At 55.5% G+C, this 15,064-nt stretch overlaps 2 protein-coding genes across 3 annotated transcripts in view; one reads left to right on the forward strand and one right to left on the reverse strand.

Annotated features, from left to right (window-relative positions):
* Positions 1 to 2,198, forward strand: part of LOC148219921 (receptor-type tyrosine-protein phosphatase T-like) — a 37,328-nt gene extending 35,130 nt beyond the window's left edge. For both annotated transcript variants that reach the window (XM_088156514.1, XM_088156515.1), the window contains 3 exons: positions 237 to 394; positions 669 to 804; positions 1,297 to 2,198. In XM_088156514.1, coding sequence (XP_088012640.1) covers positions 237 to 394; positions 669 to 804; positions 1,297 to 1,371 — 369 coding nt within the window. In that variant the 3' untranslated portion in view covers positions 1,372 to 2,198. The remainder of the gene's footprint in view (positions 1 to 236; positions 395 to 668; positions 805 to 1,296) is intronic.
* A 349-nt stretch (positions 2,199 to 2,547) lies between these two features.
* Positions 2,548 to 15,064, reverse strand: part of LOC148219922 (uncharacterized) — a 31,185-nt gene continuing 18,668 nt past the window's right edge. Inside the window, exons 5-21 of the mRNA XM_088157032.1 lie at positions 14,557 to 14,796; positions 12,835 to 13,077; positions 9,696 to 9,935; positions 8,907 to 9,009; positions 8,475 to 8,521; positions 7,994 to 8,065; positions 7,747 to 7,781; positions 6,938 to 7,016; positions 6,140 to 6,511; positions 5,646 to 5,743; positions 4,977 to 5,172; positions 4,732 to 4,843; positions 4,376 to 4,610; positions 4,102 to 4,141; positions 3,724 to 3,829; positions 3,599 to 3,644; positions 2,548 to 3,095 (exon numbers count right to left, since the gene is read on the reverse strand). Coding sequence (XP_088013158.1) covers positions 3,602 to 3,644; positions 3,724 to 3,829; positions 4,102 to 4,141; positions 4,376 to 4,610; positions 4,732 to 4,843; positions 4,977 to 5,172; positions 5,646 to 5,743; positions 6,140 to 6,511; positions 6,938 to 7,016; positions 7,747 to 7,781; positions 7,994 to 8,065; positions 8,475 to 8,521; positions 8,907 to 9,009; positions 9,696 to 9,935; positions 12,835 to 13,077; positions 14,557 to 14,796 — 2,261 coding nt within the window. The 3' untranslated portion in view covers positions 2,548 to 3,095; positions 3,599 to 3,601. The remainder of the gene's footprint in view (positions 3,096 to 3,598; positions 3,645 to 3,723; positions 3,830 to 4,101; positions 4,142 to 4,375; positions 4,611 to 4,731; positions 4,844 to 4,976; positions 5,173 to 5,645; positions 5,744 to 6,139; positions 6,512 to 6,937; positions 7,017 to 7,746; positions 7,782 to 7,993; positions 8,066 to 8,474; positions 8,522 to 8,906; positions 9,010 to 9,695; positions 9,936 to 12,834; positions 13,078 to 14,556; positions 14,797 to 15,064) is intronic.

The following is a 15,064-nucleotide window of genomic DNA, read 5'->3' on the forward strand; positions in this document are numbered from 1 at the left end:
ACTGGTCTGAGCCGCACCTGGTGCTCAGCTCTTCTCTTCTGCTCTGTCCATCTGCCGGTCTCAGAGCACTTGGTGGAGAAGAGTAAAATCTGGAGTGGCATGTCCCATTGTGGAGCTGCTCCCTTGATCCAGTGTGCATGGCTGAGCCAGAACTGGCATGCACTGTCCCTCCCCTTCCCTCCATGAAGCCAATGGGTCTCTGCTCTGCCTAACCCACTGTCTTTCTTCCCCACTAGCCCAAGAAATCTGCACTGGAAATCCAGTTACATCAACTGACAGACTGGCCCATGCAGCAGCGTCTTCCCCCACACCCTGACACCATCATCAGCTTGCTAGGGAAGGTGGAGACGCACCATCGGCAGAGCCAAGATGGACATATCCTTGTCACCTGCTGGTGAGTCATGTCTCCTGGAGGAGCAGCCATGGCACAGAGCTGGACACAGCTCAGGCTGTGTCAGGGAAATTGGTCACAGTTTCATCTTGGGTGAATGTATGGATATGAATTGAGCTATGGTAAGGGAGGAAGGCTTCCCTGTGGAGGCTGGTTAGGCGTGGGATCTGTGGCCAAGATCATCCTGAGAGTGTGGGGGTCTAGGGGGACACCTCTGAGGCTCAGCCCTGCCACCTGATCCCAGAGCAAATGAAGCTCCCCCTGGCCTCCTTCACAGGGATGGAGCCAGCCGGAGTGGGATCTTCTGTGCTGCTGGTTTCCTGTGCGAGCAGATCCAAAGCGAGGGCATGGTGGATGTATCCCAGGCTGTGAGGATGCTGAAGAGACGACGGAGACAGTTCATTAAAGATGTGGTAGGTACTGACTTCAAACGCAGCTGAGGTGGCAACACCAAAACAAGAGCCATGTCTTGGATTGCCCCAGTAGCTGCCCTAGCCCCTCTGTGCTCAGATCATCCTGAGGCTGGGTGCAGATGAGATCTTTGAAAACCCCATTTTCTGCTGCTGGGACATACCCACTCCCTCAGTGGCAGGTTCTGCAGAAGTGAATGGTTAGCAAACATCCTGTGTGATGAGTGGCCCCTTTCTGGTCCACCTGGCTGCTCAATGCTTTGTACCATGGAGGTTGTCTCTCCTGACAAAATCAGCTGGCTCCTGTGTTGGTGTAATCCAGCTGTCCAGCTCCTGGAGCACATGCCTGGATTCTCAGCAGGAGAAGGTGAACTCCAGCTGGGAGAAGAGGGTGTTCTCGATCTGTGTCTGACATGCTCTGAGTCAGAAAGCTGTTGGAGACCAATGCTGAGGTGTTGGTCCAGCAGAGTCTCATGTGTATCCTTTTATCCACAGGAACAGTATGGGCTTTGCTATGAACTAGCCCTCAGTTACTTGAATTCGTTTGAAACCTATGGAAATTTCAAATAGGGGCATGACCACAGCCTAACTCTGGAAGAGATTTCGACTCCCCGGAACGCTTAATCAGTAACAGTGCAAGCAAGAGGAAACAAAGGGATGTGCATGACGCCAAGATACTTCACTCCCCTGACAAATCACCCCAAGGGTCCTCTGGCTGGAGAACACAGGCTGGACTGTCTCCAAATTTTGGCCAGATGTTGAAATGGGAACCTGACCCTCTGCCCAGCATTTGTACAGGAACTTATCTGGAATCACAGCCTGAGTATGCAGACCTGAGCAGAGACACCAGGACTGCACCTATCCTTCATTACCAAGGAGGAAGAGAACAGCTGTCCCATCCAGGTTCCCTTGTCCCCTCAGGTAGCCCCAAGAGAAAGTGGGGTAGCACTTTCTGTGGGGTAGCACCCATACTGTGTTTGGTCAGGGAAGTCTCAAACTGCTGTAAGATCCATGGAGCTCAGGAGCACAGGATATTTGTCCTACTTTGGGAAAAGCATTGAAGCCCAAAGTCAACAAGAGCCGAGAATGGGACAACACATGGTCCTGCAGGGACCTTCAAACCCCACACAATCTCTTTCTGGGGCTGCATCTTCCTGGTGCTGCTCCAAGTGCCATTGCCCTATCAGCTCCATAGAGGCTCTCTCATCAGCCTGTGTGGCTGCACCGTGGCAATCCCAGCTTATAGTGGCTCAGCGTGAATATCCTGGATGTGCTTCAAGCAGCAGCACAGAGACAGGTTCTGCCTCTGCTGCACAAACGCAGGAAACTTCAGAGCCAGGAGTGACCCCATGGCTCTCTGTCCTGTGTCTCACCAATAAAGGCCATGGTGGTGGTCACCTCTGATCTTTGCTTTTCTTCCAGGTGTGACCTGGCACAGGGGCCACAAGGGAGCTGAAAGCACAGAGACACCACAGCATGGGCACAGAATAGACTCTTGGCTAAGATGTGTGTTGATGGGTGATCCATCACCCTCGGTGGATTCCCACCACACATCTGCTCCAAACTCACATTAGAGCTGTCCAGCTCAGCTCTAATCTAAGGAGGTCAGAAAAGCTGTCAGGCACCACTTGGGGAATATGGGGTCACAGCAGCCCTGCTTGTGGCTCCCCTCAGCAAGGCACAGTCAGCTCCCTGCAGGGGAATATGATCCCACAGGGGCAATGAGGGGACCAGGCAGGAGCTGTGTGGAACAAGCAGCCCCTCCAAACCATAAGCCTTTATTTGTTGTCCAGACAGTCACAAAGCAGTCCAGCCAGGCTAAGCAAAGCCCTGGTTTTGGCTGAATATCAACAGAGAGGGCAGAAGGGTTGGGGACCCAGAGGACAGCAGGAGAATGCCATCAGCCTGTGTGAGTCTGGGACTAAGAAATCCTACATACAAGTCCTGCTTCCAGGAAAGCAGAAATTAAAGCAAAGCCCGAAAAAAAGGAATACAGAAAACCAGATTCAAAGGCCTTACAAAAGCAGTAAGCAAGACCTGGGAGGTGAAGGGGCTGAGGATTGAAAAAGCTCAACCCTCCTTGGCCTTCTGTTTTCCTCTTGCCCTGCTCAATTGGATGAATTGCATGGGTTCCTCCACACTGGTCACAGTCACAGGAGAGCCAGGGGACATAGCAGCCATCAGAACTGGGCTGGGATCATCCTCTCCATTTTCCCCACGTCCACACTGCTCTGGATGTCTCCATGGTCCTGGCTGGGGCTGAGGTGACTGATCTCCAGCTTAGCCACCTTTACCTGTGGAGAAAAAGGGCACCCAGTGTCAGAGACAGGCTGCAGCACACAGCAGTGCCTGCCACAGGCCAACTCTTTCATCCCAGCTATGCCCAACCACAGGGCCCCAGAGGAGCCTGCCAGTGCTGAGGTGAGAGCAGCAGCCCCTCAGCCTGACCCTCCTGAGACCCCTCCCTGCAGGTCTCTGGGAGGGATGGCACAGACACGGGTCCCTGAAAGACTTGAGCCTTTGGGATGCCCATCTTTGCTCACCCCTGTCCCTGCTTCAGGCAGGGAGCACTGCCTGAAACCAGACTCTGCTGCCATGTGGGGCTCAGTGGGCAGAGCTATCCTGCCCATCCCCAGCTAAGGCAAATCAGGAGATGTGTCAGTGCAGTGTACAAACGGCTGCTTCTCCTGAAACTCAGGTTCTCCTGGGAGATTGCTGCTCTCATCCCTACAGCTGCCCCACAGCCCTATAATCAGTCCCCTCTGTGATGGTTGTCTGCAGAATTGCATTTTCCTACCTTTTAATTCTCCTCCTTAGTTTTGTTGGGCAAATACTTCTTTTTCCTGGAAAGGCAAAGGGGAGTCCGGAGTAAGAAACTGGCACTGTGTATGAGCCTGCTGACCCTGTCCCCTTTCTACTCACCTGGAGAGCACAAACCACAGGATGACTGCAAACACAAGGAGGATTGCCAACAGCACAACCAGTCCAATCACAATGCCATGCCACTGGCCCGCAGCCTGCCCTGCAACTAACACAGAGCCAGGGGTGAGTGCCACAGCCTGGCCTCCTGCTGGCAATGGCCCCAAGAACGGCAAAGGGTATGTGCAAGGGTGGAGGCCTGTGTTCCGTCTGAGGTTTCTTCTGGGAGGGAGGATCACCCCACGTGTGGGGATTTTGCTCTGTTCTGTGAGACCCAAAAGCGGTTGTGCTGGGCTAGCTCATTTCCGGGGAAGCTGCCAGGCTGGAAAAAGGGAAGATGCAGGAGGGAGGCTTGGGCACCACGAGCAAGGAGACACTTACCAACAGAGAAGCTGTAGCAGACACAGGTGAACTTCTGTGCCTGTGGGAAGAGACAGGAGGGAGAGCTCAGCCCACTCGTGCAGCACCAACCCCCCTAGCTGGAGGCGAAGGTCCCCAGGCAGGGCCAGAGAGTGACCCGGCGGTGGCCCAGGAGCCCAGGGACAGCATCCTGCCAAGGCACGGCAGAGCAGTGTGCCCTCAGAGCCAGCCCAGAGGCAGCGAGGGGCGCAGCCCGGCCGGCAGCATCCCCAGAGAGCAGAGCCCGCGATGGTACCTGCGGCGAGAGGCGGACGAGGCGCAGAAGCGCCGTGTAGTTGCAGCCCGGGCGGAGGGCAGCGTTGTGCTCGCCCTGCCCGCGGCTCCCGTCGCCCAGTACGAAGTCCGTGGGGGCGCTGAGGTTGAGAACAGCGGCCACGTACACGCTGGCGTTGAGGAGCTGGGGCTGCCCCGAGCAGATGCTCTCGATCACCGAGCCGTTGTGCGTCGGGGCCACGATCAGCTGGTGCTCCCTGCAGGGGCCGAGAGTCAGCGGGACGCGGGGACAGGGCACGGTGCGACGGAGGCTCTGCAGGCCAGCGCTGGGCTGGGCAGAGCCATGCTGGGGCTGCAGAGCTGCGGGGCTGCGCTCACCTGGCTGCCTCGGAGCGACGGGCGATGGGGCTCAGGGGAAGCACGGCCGTGCCTTGCGATGCGGCGATGTCGCGGGCGCTGCGGCAGCTGATGCCCTGGGGGCGCGGGGTGTCTGCAGGGGAACACGCGGGCAATGAGCATGGCCAGGGCTGGGCGAGGAGCAGGGACAGCCCCGGGCAACGCAGGCTGCCGAGCACGGCTCGTCCGTGCCCGGGCCCCGGGGACAGTCACACAGCAAAGCTCACCGGAGCTGCTGCTGGTGTGGAACTCCTTCACCAAGGCAGCGCCGGTTCCGGCAGCCGTCAGTCCCTGGATGGTCACGGCGTAGCTGCTGCCAGGGCTGTGCTCCGGCAGCCGGAGCTCAGTGACGGAGCCATTGAGCCGCAGCCGCTCCATCTCCAGCACGCTGCTGTCCCCTGCATCCCTGGCTGTGATGCTCAGCTGCGGACAGGAGACACAGCTGGAATGCAGCAGCTTCCAGCTGCCCGCTGGGAAGGTGCCCGCAGCTGGCAGCGTCCCTGCCAGCCTGCCCTTCCCTGTGCCTGCCCCGGCTGGGAAGGCTCCGCAGAGGAACGGGCAGGAGCCTCAGCTCCATGCGGGGACCTCAAAGCAGACAAGAGGAGAGGAGGAATTTGGAGCCAACACTCAGGATGTGTGAGCAGCAGCCTCTGTGAGGAAAAGGCTGAGTCTCTGAGAAGGGAAGAGGGAGGCTGTTTGTTTGAAGGGCTATAGATACATGTACTGAGCCCGAAGACAGGTCTTGCAATATCACAGACACTGTGGTGACATCCTTCACAAGAGGAGCCCTGAGCTTCTCTTTCTTCCTGCAGGTCACCCCAGCTGTCCCTTTCCCCCACTTCCCAGGGTGCCTGCACAGAGCTCCAGGCTGAGGGTCTGCCCTGGTCCCTTGGTACCTGGTATCCGATGATCTCCCCGTTGCAGGAGGGCAGCGAGTTCCACCTGAGAGTGCCCGTGTCGGGATCCAGCCACAGCTTCTCCGGTTTGTCCGGCACTGGAAGCACAGACAATGGGATCACACACAGGGCCATGAGCAGGGGCTGAGGCCACACAAGGGTGCAGGCAGCTCCTGGCCATGGCACAGACTGCAGAGGGACTCCCCACGAAGGGTTTGACTCCTGCAAAGGCTGCATGTGCTGCAGCAGTGGGAAGCACGACAGTGTGCTGTGGAGTGGGACGATGAGAACGGGACGTGCCCTGCTCAGGGCTCTCCCAGCCCCTTCCCCAGAGCTCCACAGGAGCCAAGCAGCTCTGATCCCAGGCACATCACTGCAGGGAGCAAATGATCAGGCTGAGCTGACAGGTGAGGGGAACATCTATTCACCAGCTGTGACACAGCTGTGACACAGCTCTGCACTGTTTTTTGTCGCCGATATTTCTGTGCACGTACCTGCTTGCTCTGTCGTGAACAACCGTGAGAAAAGGGTTGTGTTGGGGGGCAAGTCGATGGTGACACTGTACTCAGTGAAGGGATGCAGAGAGGAGCAGGTGACTGTTCCCTCCTGGCCATGTAACATCTGCTCTCCTTTCACCTCCTCAGCCTCACAGGGAGGGGAGGAAGGCGCTGCCAGCCGGCACGTGGCCCTCATGCCCTGGCAGGCATCAGGGAACCTGCAGCTCCAGTTCAGTTTGATGCTGGTGCTGGAAATCTCAAAGGTCTCAGGGTCAACCCGGAGGCTTCTGTGAAGGAAAGATTGCCAGAAGGTCACTTTATTCCCTTCCCACCCCAGCCATGCAAGGATACTGCATTCAGACAACTTTGCTCATCACCCAGCCCAGTGGGAGGAAAAAGTGAGGGACTGAAGGCTCTCACTGCCTGCTAAATCAGGCACACACATCACACCAGCAACAGTTCACAGGAAGAGATATTTTGGTCCCAGGGGCCAGTTGCAGGTACTGAGCTGATGGGCAGACACCTCATATGAAGAACTGTCAAAACATGTCTTTACCAGCACATGCAGGTCATGCCAGGCTGAATAAAAAATAAAACTGGAGAAGAGAGAGGTCAATTGCTCTATGTTCTGGCAGGGTATTCCTCAACAAGAGAGCCTTCAGGCTGCCCCACAGCCTCCAGGCTGCACTGGGTATTGGCATGTTTGACAGGGGAGAGAGATAACACTGAAGCAAAAAACATGATAGCTCTGTGTTCAGGGCTGTAAAAAGCACAACCAAAACCAGCTTGTCACACCTGAGTCCAGGAACTCAGGAGAGCCCGTGTGCTCAAGGGCAGGAGAAGGAGATGGAAACATCTCGGGCAACTCACAGAGCTGGGGAACAGAGAGGTTGATGGCCCCATTTTCAGCAGTGCCCCCCTCTCCAAGGAGAGCTTTTGGACTGTGCCTCGGCACCCAGGCTGCACTGGGCACTGGCATCCCACAGGGTGGGAGACAGTGGCTGTTGGAGGTGATGGGACAGCAGCAGCAGCCAAGAGCCAGCAGATCCCAAAGGCTGCAGGACACAGATATCCCAAGAGGGCAAAATGCACCTCACAAAATGGGGGATGAGCACCAGCACCCCCAGAGGAAGACACAGACCAACACAGAGGTCCAGCTATGCATAGTGGAGATGGTGTCACCTATAGGATGGGGAGGAGGGAAAGCAGCCGCCCAAAGCATTGCACTGGGAGCATGCAGCACCTCAGGTGTGCTTCCTTGGAGCTGCCAGGGGCTGGAAAAGCCTACTCCAAGCTCCTCCATGAAGATTGATGGGGTCAAGGCTTTCACACACAAAACAAGGCGGGAGCTTTTGTGGGCCAGGCAGCACCTGCACACCAGAACAATTTATTGGTTGTTTCAGACACAGCAGCACAGCGGCCAGGGCAGCACAGCTAGGCCAAACCCAAGCAGAGGACAGGGTCTAGATGGGTACAAGAACACAGGGTGAAAAGAGGAGTTGTGAGGGAAGCAGTAACCCATGAGATGATTCAGTGTTTCTGGTGGTGGAGGACCAAGCCCCGAGAAGGGAAGTGCCATCACTCAGATGTCCTCAGATGTCCACTCCAGCTGCTCTTCTTCCTCCCTGCTCTGACTCTCCTAGGATTCCAGAACAGGCAGGGGCTTGGGAAATGGCTCTCCAGCCTGGCCATATTTACTCCTCTCCTCATTTAGAGAGAAAAAGAGAAGCCAGGGCAGAGGCTGCTGCATGGCCTCAGCAGTGTGAGGAGCTCAGACACACCATCACAGCTGCCAGTCCCCACTCTCTCTGTGCCATGTGGCGTTCACAGGCAGGACAATGCATTTCCTACCTGCGTCTTTCTCAAGAAAAGTCTTGATCACGCAGTAATTATCCCCATGTACATTCTCATATGGCTGGAGCTCTGGAGGGGACAAGAGGACAGAAACAGCCTGAGGGACCCGGGGGCTGTGGGAGAAGGAGCAGGGCAGCCCCAGGCAGGCAGCATCATTGGGGGCTGCAGATCATCCTGGGATGCACACCATCAGAACAGCAGGGCTGGGAAGAGCTGCTGCCTACCCCAGAGAGAGTGAGAAGGAGTAGCAGTTCCCCTCAGTGCCCTCAGTGGCACCTCAGGGAGACCCCAGCCAGGAGCTGCTGGAAGAGGCTACTGAGCAGGGTCTCAGCTGGGAATAGGTGTGGGACACGTTGGTCTGACAGGTCAGCTAAAGCCAGCTGGGCTGCTTGGAGCTACCTCAGAATGTCACCAGGCCCTCCTGAAATATACCTGCTGCCCTCCCAGCCCCAGCTCCCCTATGTGCCGAGGGTCCTACCTGTGTAGTGATCCTCCTCGGCTTTGCTGGGCAAGGCCCTCTTTTTTCTGGGAAGGCAAAGGGCAGTCCTGAGTCAGGGAGAGGCTGACCTGGGCCAGACCCTGCTGAACCCAGCAGCAGTGGCATGGAGGGTTCTGCACACCCTCCCTCCCTCCCTGTGCCCTGGCAGGCATTGTCCACCCCAGGGGACAGCAGCGATGGCTGCAACAGCAACAAGGGGAAAGGGTCTCAGCACACGTGGCCCTGCCCCTGAGGAAGACACTTAGAGCCCCAGCCAGGAGCCCTAGAGCCAATTCGTGTCAGGAGCAGCCAGCTGCATCCTCTGCACCCAGAGAAGGGTGGGAGCAGCTGGGGAACCCTCTCCATCCCCACCCACCCCACAGCACAACACGGCCTGAGACAGAGCCGAGACCCAAATCTCCTGCCACTCACCTGCAGAACACGAACCAGAGGATCCCGGCAGACAAGGGGATCAACAACAGCAGCACCACCACTGCAATGACTGCTGACTGAGGCCAAGGAGACGGAAGTTGCCCTGCAAGTAGCACAGAGTCAGAGGTGAGTGCCACAGCCTGCCCTCCTGCTGGCAATGACCCCTAGAACACCAAAGCGTATTTGCAAGGCTGTATGTTGGTGACAAGCCACTTGTGCTCAGGTTTGCTCTCAATCAGCCCTGATGGCAGAAGACCAGTGACACCCAGCTGAGCACCACAACCAGCAGCTTTGTCCCTCTGCCACCTCAGCCTGCTGGGAGGCAAAGCGAGGCACTGAAGGTGGTCACTGCAGCTCCCTCAAAGAGCAGCAGAAAGAGCTTGGGATCATGGTGCACTAGGAATCTGAATGTGAATCACCGGGTGAATTTCTCCAGTAACACAACCACACCTGTTCAGTCAAACATCAGGACATTTTGGGGAGAAGAGAGGGAAGCCAGCAGAGTGTGTCCCCAGCTGGGATACATCTCAGCTCCCAGGGAGCAGCAAAGGCATCCTGCCTCTCTCAAACCCTCTCAGCTGTGTGGCTGCAGTCATCCTTTGGTGCCATGGGAGAGCACAACAGGACACATTTCATCCTGGCCTGGAAGCAGGAGCTGCTTCCACAGCCACCATGCTCACAGCACTGTGCCCAAGGAAAAACCCTGCCTTTCCCATGCTGTCCCCACTCAGAGATGTTCTCAGGATCCCACCCTGCAAAGGATTATCCTGCTCATGATCCCTCCCTTACCGATGCACTTCACACTGGACTGAAGTGGAACCCAGGCGCCTCTGGAATCTCTTCCATGCCAAACATATTGTGTTGCATCATCATTATTATTGTCCTGGAATCCACTCTGACACTTGATTTCAGTGAAGGTTGGCTGGAAACCTTCAGAGCAGCTCAGCATCACTTTCTCATCCTTCTCATAGTTCTCCTGGTCTGGTAGCAGTTGCAGTCTGGAGTCCCATGAGGGCCTTTGGCATCCTTCTGTGAGAGGTGAAAGAGGGTGTTAGATGGGCTGGAAGGTGATGAGATGCTGAAGTGGGTATGGGTGAGTGGTGGGAGAGAAATCCCCAGCAGCCCCTCCAGCCAGTGAAGGGAGACGGAAGGCGGCACTTCCATCTGCTGGGATGTGACCTGAGGACAAGGCTTGTTAGGAAGGGGCTTTCTTTATGCATGGAAATTGTGAAGGATCACACATCCATCAGCCTGCATCATTCACACTTGTGTCCAGGGCCACCATATTCCCTTCTCCAAAGCCCACAGCAGGGATGTTCCCAGGACATTCACCCCTACACCAGGAGACGCCCTCCAACCTCTCATTCAGGCCTGTCACCCAGCCCAGCTCAGGTGCCACTTGCTGGGCCATGGCACCACCACTCCTGCTGGCATGCATGTCCCTGCAGCCCTGGCTCATCCCTCCCACAGGCACCAGCCACGCCCCTGTTCCAGCTCTGGGCTCCCTGTTGTCACTCACTCAGTGCCTTGGCTGCTCTCCTGCCCCACGCCGCTGGGCAGCGGGACAGGGGGTGAGCAGTGCCTCCTCCTCCATTCACATCTCCTACTTTGCCAATGCCCCTGACACAACCCTTCCTTCTTCCCGTCAACTCCTCACCAAAGTCACCATCCTCCAGGCTCAGGTGGCAGTGACTGAGTAGCTGGTCCCAGTAGTTTGTCCAATGCTGCAGGGGGAGGCTTTGTGGCAATGATTGCTACAGAGAAGGATGCTGGCTTCTGGAAGGAGCCCTTGCCTATTCAAGCTCTCTGCCAGAAGCTCTGTGAGGCCTTAAGGGGTTTCAAATACAATCTTCCTTCTCCAAAGGGGCAGCACAAGGCTTCCGACAAGGGTCAGACCGCCTTTGCCACAAAGGGAAATGCTGGTGTTTGCTGGTTACACCTTGGGGAGGGCAGACTCACAGAGGTTTTTCTCTATGAGAACTTCCTCTGTGAGTTGATGGGACCAATTGGAGGCTGGTTGAGTTATTGACAGCCTGAGAAACCAATTAGAGACGTTAGTTCGCTCAATGAAAACACAGTTTGAAGGAGGTAACCCGGGAAAAAGCTTTTGTCCTGCTTTTCTCAAGGTAACGTCGAGCTGGGCCCCTCTTCCCTCCCCATGCGGCCCAGGCCGGGCAGGGGTGGGATCGGGAGGCTGCCGGGCCCCGTTTGCAACCGAGGGCCCTGATGGGCAGGAAGAGGAGAGGCCCATTGCTAACTTCTTGGCCCTCCCTTCTCTCCCCTCAGAACAGCCGTGGCTCGGCAGAGCCCTGCCGCCGGCTCAGAACAGCCGAGGGGTGGCTGAGACCTCCCAGCCGCCCACGCAGTCTGCGGGGAGGCAGCCGGGCCCCCTGTCTGGGGAGCGGGCATGGCCTGGCAGCGAGGAGGGGTGGCCATAGGCAGAGGGTGCTGCAGCTGAGTCTCCTGAGATTCTTGTACCGCTCCAGTACGGCCTGGCCGCAGCCCCTGCATTCCCTGTGTGAGATCTTAACTCTTTCAATGCTCAGATAAGACTTGCAGACCTTCAATCCTCTCCTGAGTGAGAGGGGAAAAGAATAGAGTGAAGACACCAAGGTCAGTGAAAGCGGAGTCAGGTTGCAGATGGAAGGAGAATGAGGAGACGTCATGAATTTAGGCCGAAAATCCTTTTGTAAGCTATAGGGAAGGACTGTAAAAAATTAAGAAATTCCTATAAACTGTGGAGAAAGACATGGGGGAGGGGTTCGGAGTGATCCATTTCATAGATCATTGACCAAAAGCACCTGTGTTGAGAATGCTTTGCCCCGAGGAGAAAAGGGCATCTCTGTTTCTGGACATGAAGCATGAACAGAGAGGAAGAGAAATGAAGAGAACTTTTGTTTTGGAACAGTTCATTCTTAAAAGTAAATACCCCATGAGTTTAACATGGCCCTTAAGCACAGCTTTGAGAAGGATGTGAAGATGGGAGGAGTTTGTGGAAGGTGAAGGCAGGAAAGAACTGGGTTTTTTTCTCCTTGTGGAGAAGTCCCTATGGCCTGACAAGAGGAAACCTCTCTCTGGAGTGAACTGGAAAAGACTATTTAAGTTGGGAACTTACTGAAGTGGGTAGTTTTATATTTTGGTAACTTGTTGTTAAGAAGGTTGGGAGAGGGGAGAAAGAAGAGGTCGGAATAACCTATTCTGAATTTGGTTTTTTTTTTCCCTTTGTGTTGTTAATAAAGTTTTTCTTTCATACCCTTCTAAGTTTTAGGCCTGCCTTGCTTTTACTCCTATCTCACAACGGAAAATTAGTATACTAAAATTAACAAAGCTAAATTATAACATGGAGACAAGCCACTTGTGGTCAGGATTTGCTCTCAATCAGCCCTGATGGCAGAAGACCAGTGACACCCAGCTGAGCACCACAACCAGCAGCTTTGTCCCTCTGCCACCCCAGCCTGCTGGGAGGAAAAGCGAGGCACTGAAGGTGGTCACTGCAGCTCCCTCAAAGAGCAGCAGAAAGAGCTTGGGATCATGGTGCATGAGGAATCTGAATGTGAATCACTGGGTGAATTTCTCCAGTGACACAACCACACCTATTCAGTCAAACATCAGGACATTTTGGGGAGAAGAGAGGGAAGCAGAGTGTGTCCCCAGCTGGGATACATCACAGCTCCCAGGGAGCAGCACAGGCATCCTGCCTCTCTCAAACCCTCTCAGCTGTGTGGCTGCAGTCATCCTTTGGTGCCATGGGAGAGCACAACAGGACACATTTCATCCTGGCCTGGAAGCAGGAGCTGCTTCCACAGCCACCATGCTCACAGCACTGTGCCCAAGGAAAAACCCTGCCTTTCCCATGCTGTCCCCACTCAGAGATGTTCTCAGGATCCCACCCTGCAAAGGATTATCCTGCTCGTGATCCCTCCCTTACCGATGCACTTCACACTGGACTGAAGTGGAACCCAGGCGCCTCTGGAATCTCTTCCATGCCAAACATATTGTGTTGCATCAACATCATCAATATAGTACTGGAATCGACTCTGACACTTGATTTCAGTGAAGGTTGGCTGGAAACCTTCAGAGCAGCTCAGCATCACTTTCTCATCCTTCTCATAGTTCTCCTGGTCTGGTAGCAGTTGCAGTCTGGAGTCCCATGAGGGCCTTTGGCATTCTTCTGTGAGAGGTGAAAGAGGGTGTTAGATGGGGTGGAAGGTGATGAGATGCTGAAGTGGGTATGGGTGAGTGGTGGGAGAGAAATCCCCAGCAGCCCCTCCAGCCAGTGAAGGGAGACGGAAGGCGGCACTTCCATCTGCTGGGATGTGACCTGAGGACAAGGCTTGTTAGGAAGGGGCTTTCTTTATGCATGGAAATTGTGAAGGATCACACATCCATCAGCCTGCATCATTCACACTTGTGTCCGGGGCCACCATATTCCCCTCTCCAAAGCCCACAGCAGGCATGTTCCCAGGACATTCACCCCTACACCAGGAGACGCCCTCCAACCTCTCATTCAGGCCTGTCACCCAGCCCAGCTCAGGTGCCACTTGCTGGGCCATGGCACCACCACTCCTGCTGGCTTGCATGTCCCTGCAGCCCTGGCTCATCCCTCCCACAGGCACCAGCCACGCCCCTGTTCCAGCTCCGAGCTCCCTGTTGTCACTCACTCAGTGCCTTGGCTGCTCTCCTGCCCCACGCCGCTGGGCAGCGGGACAGGGGGTGAGCAGTGCCTCCTCCAGTCACATCTCCTGCTTTGCCAATGCCCCTGACACAACCCTTCCTTCTTCCCGTCACCTCCTCGCCAAATTCACCATCCTCCAGGCTCAGGTGGCAGTGACTGAGTAGCTGGTCCCAGTAGTTTGTCCATTGCTGCAGGGGGAGGCTTTGTGGCAATGATTGCTACAGAGAAGGATGCTGGCTTCTGGAAGGAGTCCTTGCCTATTTAAGCTCTCTGCCAGAAGCTCTGTGAGGCCTTAAGGGGTTTCAAATACAATCTTCCTTCTCCAAAGGGGCAGCACAAGGATTCTGACAGGCTTCAGACCACCTTTGCCACAAAGGGAAATGCTGATGACAAGCCACTTGTGCTCAGGCTTTGCTCTCAATCAGCCCTGATGGCAGACGACCAGTGACACCCAGCTGAGCACCACAACCAGCAGCTTTGTCCCTCTGCCACCCCAGCCTGCTGGGAGGCAAAGCAAGGTACTGAAGGTGGTCTCTGCAGCTCCCTCAAAGAGCAGCTGGAAGAGCTTGGGATCATGGTGCACGAGGAATCTGAATGTGAATCACTGGGTGAATTTCTCCAGTGACACAACCACACCTGTTCAGTCAAACATCAGGACATTTTGGGGAGAAGAGAGGGAAGCCAGCAGAGTGTGTCCCCAGCTGGGATACATCACAGCTCCCAGGGAGCAGCTCAGGCATCCTGCCTCCCTCAAACCCTCTCAGCTGTGTGGCTGCAGTCATCCTTTGGTGCCATGGGAGAGCACAACAGGACACATTTCATCCTGGCCTGGAAGCAGGAGCTGCTTCCACAGCCACCATGCTCACAGCACTGTGCCCAAGGAAAAACCCTGCCTTTCCCATGCTGTCCCCCCTCAGAGATGTTCTCAGGATCCCACCCTGCAAAGGATTATCCTGCTCGTGATCCCTCCCTTACCGATGCACTTCACACTGGACTGAAGTGGAACCCAGGCGCCTCTGGAATCTCTTCCATGCCAAACATATTGTGTTCCATCATCATTATTATTGTCCTGGAATCGACTCTGACACTTGATTTCAGTGAAGGTTGGCTGGAAACCTTCAGAGCAGCTCAGCATCACTTTCTCGTCCTTCTCATAGCTCTCCTGGTCTGGTAGCAGTTGCAGTCTGGAGTCCCATGGGGGCCTTTGGCATCTTTCTGTGAGAGGTGAAAGAGGGTGTTAGATGGGCTGGGAGGTGATGAGATGCTGAAGTGGGTATGGGTGAGTGGTGGGAGAGAAATCCCCAGCAGCCCCTCCAGCCAATGAAGGAGAGGGAAGGTGACACCTCCATCTGCTGGGATGTGACCTGAGGACAAGTCTAGTTGGGCGGAGCTTTCTTTTTGCTTGTAAAGTGTGAAGGATCACTCATCCATGTACCTGCCCTGTCCACCCACTTCTGTCTTTGGAACCTCCCACAACCCAATC

Source organism: Sturnus vulgaris, chromosome Z (genome assembly GCF_052056855.1).
Source record: "Sturnus vulgaris isolate bStuVul1 chromosome Z, bStuVul1.hap1, whole genome shotgun sequence".
Taxonomy (NCBI): domain Eukaryota; kingdom Metazoa; phylum Chordata; class Aves; order Passeriformes; family Sturnidae; genus Sturnus; species Sturnus vulgaris.